The sequence below is a fragment of the Daphnia carinata genome, chromosome 7, assembly GCF_022539665.2.
Source record: "Daphnia carinata strain CSIRO-1 chromosome 7, CSIRO_AGI_Dcar_HiC_V3, whole genome shotgun sequence".
Classification (NCBI taxonomy): Eukaryota; Metazoa; Arthropoda; class Branchiopoda; order Diplostraca; family Daphniidae; genus Daphnia; species Daphnia carinata.
Window position 1 is genome coordinate 8515248 of NC_081337.1, and position 9296 is coordinate 8524543.

Here is a 9296-nt window from a genome sequence, read left to right on the forward strand (position 1 = left end):
TTTCCTTTTATGGTATATTTTTTCAGAATTTCCCGAAAGAGGTTGCAATATTGAAAACAGATAAATCCAGGAAGCAGATAGGGTCGACTGATCCTGTTTGTGGTTGCTCCGGTTTCCTATTTAATGTCGCAACTAAAAATGGCCTGTTTGCAGTTCATTTCTGTTCCCTTGTTACCTTCAGTTTCGTTGAACTTTTCAGTTCAGAAGGAAACCAATAGCGTTTAGAGTGCGTCTTTATAATTTTAATCTTGATACGGAAGAGTGATGACCCTCTGGCGATTGCATTACTTGCTGCAGACTGTAATAATAGTTGCAGTAATAAGCTATACATGTGTTTTGTGCATGGAAGAAGGTTCACAAGGAAGGATGGGAAAATGTTTGCACGGGAATTCTGAAAAAACTGTGTCTTATTTATCAGGGTTGCTTAACTTTGAAACTTTTAGTAAGAACAGAAAAACTAAGCTAAATACTCAATCATGTATTTTAACGAGCACTTAAGTTTAAACTCTGTCACAGGAATTGCAGAAATTAAAGATTTCGATGCTACAATATCAACAGGAGAAATTGTCCTCACTTGGAAAATTAAGCTAAATGACACTGGCGAATATACAAATCGGAGTAGGACGCTACAGATTTCCCGGTTAGTTTTCTTTGTACTAATCTATCTTAATTTTTTTTATTTTGTTACGTACAAAGTAGAAAAAGATTGAAAATTTTTCTGAAATGCTTTTCATCGATGGCACTGCATTCTTTAATTTTATTTGGTGATGTCACCTTGTCGTTAACTATTTGGTAGCTTTTTGGTGACATTTATCATTTGCTTTTTTAGCCATAAATTTTTCCTTCCCCTGCCTCCCTCTTCGAACATCTTTGAAATTCGTTGCCTTTACGTCTTTGCATTGGTTGAAATATCGATTTTTCTCATTCTCTGAGATACTTACGTGAAAATCTTACCACCCCTCCATGGTTTCCCACAACATTCAGCACAGCTGTTTCCTTTCTTACCTTCCCTCTTTCCAACGAGTTACCACCTAAGGACTACACGTGTTTTAGTAATTCTTTTCATTGCGTACATTCTTTCTGTGTGTTTGGCCTACGAATTGCAGTCACCTTAACATATGGCTTCAATATGCTTGAAAAATGTTTTATGGTTAGAAATTCAGCGACAGAAACATACCAGGATAACTCAACAGTTGTGATGGATGAGTGGTGTCAATCTCTTTCTAACAAAGATATAGCGTGTAAATACTGCTATTCTCCGATCGAAAATTGTACGAATTACAATTTTATTCTTGGGAAACGAAAATTTAATGTCACTACAGGTAACTTCTATTCTATAGATATTGTTTATTTTAAAATTAAACTTGAAATAAATCACACTATTATGTAATATAGCATTCTGCTTTGGCATCTGCCATTTTTAGTGTCCATTGTTGAAAATTCTGCAACGTTTGAGCTGACTCATGATGAAAATTATCCTGTAAAATTAACTTGGGAAATTGACTGCGTTACAACCGAGTACATGCATCCAGTTTCAGTTCTGACCTCTGAAATTGCAAAGTAGGTCCAATTTGGTTGGGCGTATAATACGCCTGTTCACATTTAACACAGTCGTTTCAAATTCTCTCATCTTTTACAGGTTTTCCAGAGCCGATGCCACGTGTAACTCAACAGAAAAAATCTGCGAATTGCGTCTTGCGAAGGCGCTGATACCTCGTTGTATACCTCATGTTATATACGTAAATAAAGAAAAAGTCACATTGGACGCCGAAACATACTATGGTAAGATATATCTTATCGTCGTATATACTAATTAACTAGCCTTATTTTCTATAGTAAGGCAAAATAAAATCTTGCTCGTCTTTTCGTTTTATTAATTTATTTTTAATTAATGAAATTTTCATTGTGCATTGAAGCACACGCGATACAAAATTTCTCTGTCAAGGTGGGGAATGCAGACATTCAGTTAGAATGGAACGAGCCCATTTGTCCACTTGTTCCAAGCAACACTGATTCCTACTACGAGTTGTTTGTGTTTGAAACTAATACGCAACAGGATGTGTATAGTAGTCAAATACCTTCTAAGTGTTTTAAAGGAATTTTAAGGCGCAGATTGACATTCAATAAAAATAGTAGCAATGGATGTCCTGGCTCGTACGAAGCATTGCAGTTTCAGTCTGCGTTAAAATCGTGCGTCAACTATTCCATCGAGCTTATTAATCCAGAAAGAAGAAATAGTGCACTTCTGAAGAATTTCGAGTCGTTACCATTCATGTTGCAATCACTTCCATCCAAAGGTAAAAAAACATCAATTACAACTGATTATAAGATTTTAAAACATTGCTTTTGTCGTGGAAGAAATCCAAAATGTTCAAATTGTAGACACTTCGTCAAATGGATTTCAAATCAAATGGGAAATTCCCGTTCACTGCCAAAATGTGAAAAACGTAATAATACCCATAAAAATCAATAATCAGATACTTATCTCTTTGAGGTAAAAGCTGTTAAATTTTCTACACGTTTACCATGCTTATGCTGAATTTTTTGTTTTAACAGCCTCTCGGATGTCTATGCAGCATGCAACAAGAGGACTTGCGTCGTGAATTGGGAATATCATTCTAACATTGTACCATGCACAAATTATAATGTTACAGTTGGCGTGTATACAGTGCGATTTACAACTCCTCCTCCAGGTATTTTTATATCAGAACTATCTGTCGCCATAGTTGCGAGCAACCGTGCTTTTAATTCAATCATCTTTACCGTAAGGGAATCCTGTGGTTAACGCTCCGAGGAACTCATCCTTTGATGGCTCCATTGTGGAATGGCGTGTTCCAATTGATTGTCGCGATCTTCTATCTATTTCAGCAGGACGGTCATCTCTGGGCAGGTAAGTTACCATCCTAAAGAATTTTTCGCAGTTCTTATTAAATGACCCTTTCTTTTGCAATTGTAGTCTAATCGAAACACCAAGTTGTAGTGGAAATTTGTGCAACATGGAGTGGCGCTTCCAGAAAAAATTTAATTCATGTGCCACTTATAATATTTCGTTGGGCGTGTTTCCTCTAACCGTCAACACGTTACCGGGTAATAATCTTCTTAGGTGTAATAGAAGATAAAAAACGTTGTCGACTATTCCATTATACAACTGCAGACGTTCCGGATGGAGTAGCCACTGACTTTTCTATCCGGCCTGAAAAACAAGCTAGCCCTGATCAGCGTGGTACAGCAGTCATCACCTGGAGTCATCCAGTTTGTCAAACCTCCAAAATTCTCGGATGGCAAATCTTTATGAGGAAGGTGCGGTCAAACAAGGAAGTCGCGAGGCATATGTCAAATCTCGCATCCCGATTTGAATTTGACGTGAAACCATGTGAAATATATTATGTTAGCATCCGGACACAATACGAAGGTGGAAGTGATCGCTACTCGACGGGAGAAAAATCGTTTGAAGCAAATTGCCCCAAGAAGTTTCTGGTGCCAATCATTGCAATTGTAATTTTATTACTGGTGGCCATCATCATCGCATTCGTCTTTCTAAGAATAAGGAGAAGGTCAGTACCGGAAAATTTCTATGATACATGTTGTTTCCTTGAGTTAAATTTAATGTGACATAAGGGAAGCGAAACAAAATCAAACGGAAGGTATCGATATTATGTTGACAACTGAGAGCCGCAACAGAGTAACATCGATAAGTCGCAGTAGGCTTCCGTCTTTTAACTTCAACAGGATTTCGTCCAACAGCCGCCAGAGCTCCATGGGAAATGCTGAAGACGATTTAAACACTTTGCCTCAAATGACAAAACGACCAATGTTTGTTCGAGACTTATGTTCTTTCGATGTTGGACAAGCTCGCATGGAATTCTTTTTAATTAATAATTTGTCAGAAATTGAAGCAAAAAAAATTGCTCGAACAATGGCCCAACGGTCGGAAAATAAAATCAAAAATCGATTTTTGAACACCCACCCATGTAGGATTTGCTTTCTATACTGAAAAATATTCAAAACATGTAATTCCTTTTTTGTATTTGGCCAGATGATTTCAACCGTGTCGTATTATCTCACTCCGAGCAACACCAAAACGAGAGTTACATTAACGCCTCCATTATTCCAGTAAGGTATTCACTTTACCTGTAGGTAAGTGCCACGCTAACGTTAAACTTTTTTTAGGGATTTGATGAAACAAAAAACGAGTACATTGCTGCTCAAGGCCCAAAGGAGAATACTGTAGGAGATTTCTGGCGAATGATCTGGGAACAAAAAGTAAAACTGATCGCAATGCTTACTTCACTTCACGAAAACGGCAAGGTATGCCCACATTATTAATTCAACTTTTTGCAGTAAATAGCATAATTTGATTGTACCTGTTTACAAATTTATTGAAAATTAGAAAAAATGTGAAAAATACTGGCCCAACCAAGGTGAATCGGTAGTTTATGGGGACTTAAAATTAGAATTGCTTAACGAAAGTGTAAACTCGTTTTACACCGCACGCAACATTCTTATAACTAGGGTATGCTAAACAAATAATTGAAAAAGTCCCAACTTCAGTTCTTCCTTTCGTCTAGTCTCCTGACCTGTGGCAAGAGATCCAGCAATTTCACTTTACAGCATGGCCGGATTTTGAGATTCCTGAGCAACCTGAACAGTTAATTGGGTTTATTGAAATTATTCGCAGGGAAGCTAGTCAACTGAACTCCCCCTCACCCATCGTTGTCCATTGCAGGTAAATATGACAATTAAATTATTAACACGTATTTTGACTGTAAAAGTAACAAAGCTGTCTCCGTTCATAGTGCTGGAGTTGGAAGAACTGGTACATACATAGCTCTCGATTACCTAATCCAACAAGTACTCATCACTGATGTTGTTGACGTCCCAAGGACAGTTCGTCATCTAAGACGTTTCCGCACATCAATGGTTCAAACAGAGGTAAGCCATTAAATCACAATACGTTATATTCCAACTTAGTAATACTTTAATTGCGAAAAGTATAAGGCTATTTGATATGCTAATTCTTTATTTCTTTCAGGCACAATATATTTTTCTGTATACCTGCATTGCTCACTATGTCAAAACAAGGCTTTCATCTAACGGAGGACAAATGTAGCGCCACATTTTAAAACTTCTCTTTCCCCAGTATCTGTGTCGTGCTATTCCACTGCGGATTAAGGCGGTAAGACTGGTTTAAAATGGATTTGATTTAACGATCTTCTGTCTTTATTTGTTGGAACAACTCAAGCAAAAAAATGTCTATTGATATATCTATTGACACGTAAAGGACATTTTTAGCTTGCCATTCTAGTAGGAAGGATTTTGGGGGAGAGGATTTATGGATTGTTCTGTTCTCGATTAAGCTGTTATTTTCAGAAACCAAAACGATTTAGATTGCCAACTGTTCTTAGTCGGATTATCAAATGCACTAGTCGTAGAAAAGAAACCTTTTCCGTCTTGATTGCTGTAAGTCTACAATTCGACAACAAGCGGCACTTCATTCTCTTAGGTGTACAATTGAAGGTCAAAAGTTGATGAGGATCTTCAAATTTTACATGAACAAAAGCCATAAAAGAATCCCTAAAGAGTTTGCAGTTGGCAAACAATTGTAGTGACCTCGAATGTAATCCCAAAAATTAAGCAAATGGCTGCATGTGGTTCATAAGGGTCAGAACGGCCCGCCCACTACTCCAATTTTTAGGTATAAAAGCACACAGCAAAATGTTATCGTCATTCGAGTACTTCAGTCGACTTCAGCAAATTTCTTCAAGACGTAGATTCCAACTTTAGTCGTACAAATGGCTTCATCGAACCGAATTCTCCAACTACTGTTTATCGTAATTTCATTCAGCATTTTGATTTAGTCGCAATTCTTCCATTTATAAGAACATAATTTTAACCATCCTTTTTGCTCAACAGTTGGAAAGCATTCTGCTGGTTACCATGGGTAGTTGTAATGGCATGGTCCTAAAGAAAAATACGACGGAGAAGTCAACCGACTTCTCAGAAGATCTCGAACAAAAATTTAACAAGACGGTAGTAAAGGCAGTGGAAACTAAAACGTTCTTGTTGGACGTAATGTCTTTTTCAATCAACAAGACGGCAAATGTGCTGTTGGTCACTAAGCAGCACTTGAAAGAGGCTAAAGATACCCTCAAGACCAAAATGTTGGCGTCTGCCAACAAAACTGCCCATAAGCTGGAGGAAATAAAGGACGAAATGCACAGTCATAAACGAACCAAAACAACGACCAAGCAGCCCTTTCAAATCTTGTACGTTACCAGGGATTACCTTCTGGCACCAGTGATCCCAATGGTAAACGAAGCTGCTACGTCTCCCATGTCATCCTCTGAGGTCTGGACGAACTTTGTACCAACAGGTATTTCAAACAATTTTGCGTAAAACATGTCCTGGAAAATCCTTGAAAATTCTTATTCTTCGGTAACTGTTCATAAATTGTATCGATTTTGTAAAAACATATTGACATGTCACCTTTAGCAATTAAAGTGCAATTTTATGATATAAAGCTGTGTCGTTTGTTTATATGGCCGAAATTCACGTTTTTCAAACAGTCGATTTACAGAGGGTTAAGAGAAGAACTATCATAAATCATCGTGGAGACAAAATGGTGACAGTGAGCTGAGAAAAATAGGGACAGCAGATTCAGACTAGAGAAAAAAAAAACGGAAAAGGCGAGTTCTAGACGGGAGGGCAACCAGAATGGTATTCAATGTTGCAGTATGGTTTAATAATTTCGAATACCTTAGATACGAAAGCCGAAGAGTAGTATGGGGAACCCAGTTGTGGGTACATTGTTGATGCGCCACCACAGCCATAAGTGGCTGTTGATGACATGGACAGCAGAAGCAATAAAATAAGCACACTGACCAGAACGAGAAACGCCATTGTAGCAGCGCAATAGAAGAGAATTCGAAGACAACATGTTAAAACGCCCAACATTTCCGACATCTTGGACTTCTTGACCGACGGTTGTTTGCGATTCCAACAAACGGGGCCTGCCGGTGCAATTTTACTAGACGTAACAAACTGTTATATAATTTGCAAACTTACAACTTTTTTTCTTAGCGGAAACGAACCTGATGGGAGTAGAATGAACAAATTCGTTGAGATCGGTTTTGGTATCTTCTGTTTCCAAGTTAACTAAGCTGGATATTGCCTGGCTGCGGGTGACCATGGTTTGTTGATCGGAGATCTCATTGCCTTTTACTGTGCTCGTACTTCGGAAATCGCCAAAAGAAGAACTCCTGTTCACGGGCTCATCCTCATACTCTGGCTCATTGAGCATGATATCTAACGATCATCAGGGTCATTTTAGTAAATTAGGTTTTAAAACAGAAAGTTTAACTTACTCCAAGCAGCTGGATGAATGAAGTCAGGTTTTGCAACACTGTAACAGGCCCAAAGGTTGTTAGGTAAACCTAATAGCTTATATTTGATAGTGAAAAGAAAATTCACCTCCCCATTTGTTTTTTCCAAGGGGTATCGCCTAAAGACGACTGCAATTCCGCCGCAAGAGTTTCCCCCGTTTCTTGTCCCTTATCGCGATCAAACTACGAATCAATCATCACGTTCCTTAATAGCGGGAATCTTTATGAAAGGTAAGAGGTTTCAATACGTACTTCGTTAGATGCCACTGGATCGGATAACAATTGCTGGTCCATTAAATCTTGTGAAATGCGCTGAATTTCCTTATCCTTGACTTCTAATTCCTCCTCCTTAATGCGTATTATCTCTTCAAGGTGTCGAATAGCATCAATTAATTGCTCACAACGTTCTTCTCCTTTTGTGCGATTTAGTTGCATGGTTTCTAATTCTAGAACTTTGTCTTCAAGTTCTTTCCGACACACGTCGTACTGCGTTGTCATCTTTTGTAAATCATCTTTCATTTGCATTACACGACCTTGAAGTTGACCGTTGTCTTCCTGCAACATTTGAGATTGCTGACCAATTTCAGCCACTGCTAGTTCCACCCTTATGCAGTTCAAACATTTAGTTGAAACAAAAACTAAATTTTTCAAACCAATTTATTTTACCTGTTTATTTTGGTCTTCAACAAAGAATTCTCGGATTTCAGAGAGATATTGCTTTCTTCCACTGCATCCATTTGTTCTTGCAACAAAGTGTTCTGTTCTTGAAGACGGTTATACTGGAATTGAAGCTCTTTCACATCAACCAATGCACTAATGAAGGTGCAGAAGAAATTGTTCAAGTGATAGACATTCTTAAATTGTGGTTGCATTGATCCTAATATACCATTGTAGTTCTGAAGTGGATGAGTCCCTGGAATCAGCTAAGTAGCAGAAAAATATAAATAATGGAATTAGCATAAACACCATTAATCATACACTGCTCATACATTCACGGAATGGAGAAGAAATGGAATGCTGTTGTGTAGACTGCAGGTTACTATTACACACACTGATATCCAACATAAATGATGAGTCCTCACTTTTAGAAGTTAGTTTGTTAATACAAAGTTTGAGAGCTGATTGAAAATCTTCAACTGTAACCTCTGGATTACTATTAAAAGGGTCAAGTGCAACCAGCATATGTTGAAACATTTCCCTAAACAAAGAATACATATATATTGTTTACATTTTGGTATTGGGTGCTGCAATACCATTTTAGAAAACAAACAATACCGTATTTCATGGCTCTCAGAGGCATATTTTAAAAGGAAATCAACTAAGATTGAAGCTCGAACATATCCTGTTTGTGCCTTGTCACAGCAGTTAAAGATACTTTCCACCACAGCTTCATCTGGTGAAAGAAAAAACCATTTGATGAAAAAAGGAAACACTGGCAAAAATTTATGCTTTACCTGTCATGGAATGATTGAATAATGGTTGAACTGAAAAACTTTCCTCGTCAGGAGCTCCAAATCCTTCGTCAAAAGACTCCTTTTCACCCTTCCTCTTTTCCATCGGTAGAACTTCACCTAAAGCTTCATATATAATTTCACTGTCCATATTTAACATAGGTTCTATGTATAAGCTTTTATCACACTTCCGACGTGTAGCGATACGATCAACCTTTATAATGTTTCTACGTCTAAAACATTCGAAACACTATGGTATTTCTTTTGAGCGCCTGATTCTACCTTACCTTGCACATTGAAATTCTGGCGCCCGAATTAAACGTTGCCATTTACAAAAGGCAGTGATAAAATATTAAAGTTCTTGAATATTAGCTCATTTTTCTAATACAATAATGTCAAAAATCGTATGGAAAATAAAATAGTTACTTTTTTTAACACTGCATTGTTCGAAATTCTTGATTTT

At 37.6% G+C, this 9296-nt stretch overlaps 3 protein-coding genes across 4 annotated transcripts; 2 read left to right on the forward strand and 1 right to left on the reverse strand.

Moving 5' to 3' along the window:
• Positions 1-237: 237 nt before the first annotated feature.
• LOC130703358 (uncharacterized) lies at positions 238-5440 on the forward strand. The gene is made up of 18 exons (XM_057524842.2): positions 238-442; positions 517-640; positions 1156-1322; positions 1425-1560; positions 1640-1782; positions 1917-2297; positions 2359-2494; positions 2557-2693; positions 2770-2890; positions 2957-3087; positions 3155-3554; positions 3619-3971; positions 4037-4113; positions 4171-4308; positions 4391-4513; positions 4569-4726; positions 4797-4932; positions 5033-5440. Exons 1-18 carry the CDS (start codon positions 265-267, stop codon positions 5108-5110), a joined length of 3117 nt encoding a protein of 1038 aa, XP_057380825.1. The 5' UTR covers positions 238-264; the 3' UTR covers positions 5111-5440.
• A 128-nt stretch (positions 5441-5568) lies between these two features.
• LOC130704016 (uncharacterized) lies at positions 5569-6565 on the forward strand. The gene is made up of 2 exons (XM_057525491.1): positions 5569-5831; positions 5914-6565. The coding sequence occupies exons 1-2, from the start codon at positions 5793-5795 to the stop codon at positions 6394-6396; spliced, it is 522 nt and encodes a 173-aa protein (XP_057381474.1). The 5' UTR covers positions 5569-5792; the 3' UTR covers positions 6397-6565.
• On the reverse strand, positions 6517-9133 carry LOC130703541 (uncharacterized). 2 transcript variants are annotated; one of them, XM_057524993.2, is made up of 10 exons: positions 8837-9133; positions 8658-8775; positions 8372-8580; positions 8269-8305; positions 8049-8195; positions 7635-7986; positions 7471-7550; positions 7365-7402; positions 7092-7305; positions 6517-7027 (listed from the first exon to the last, which is right to left on the reverse strand). In XM_057524993.2, the coding sequence occupies exons 1-10, from the start codon at positions 8991-8993 to the stop codon at positions 6694-6696; spliced, it is 1686 nt and encodes a 561-aa protein (XP_057380976.1). In that variant the 5' UTR covers positions 8994-9133; the 3' UTR covers positions 6517-6693. The 2 variants fall into 2 exon arrangements, with proteins under 2 accessions (XP_057380976.1, XP_057380975.1); XM_057524992.2 differs by having other exon boundaries at positions 7471-7565; positions 8837-9132.
• Between the last annotated feature and the right edge of the window lie 163 nt (positions 9134-9296).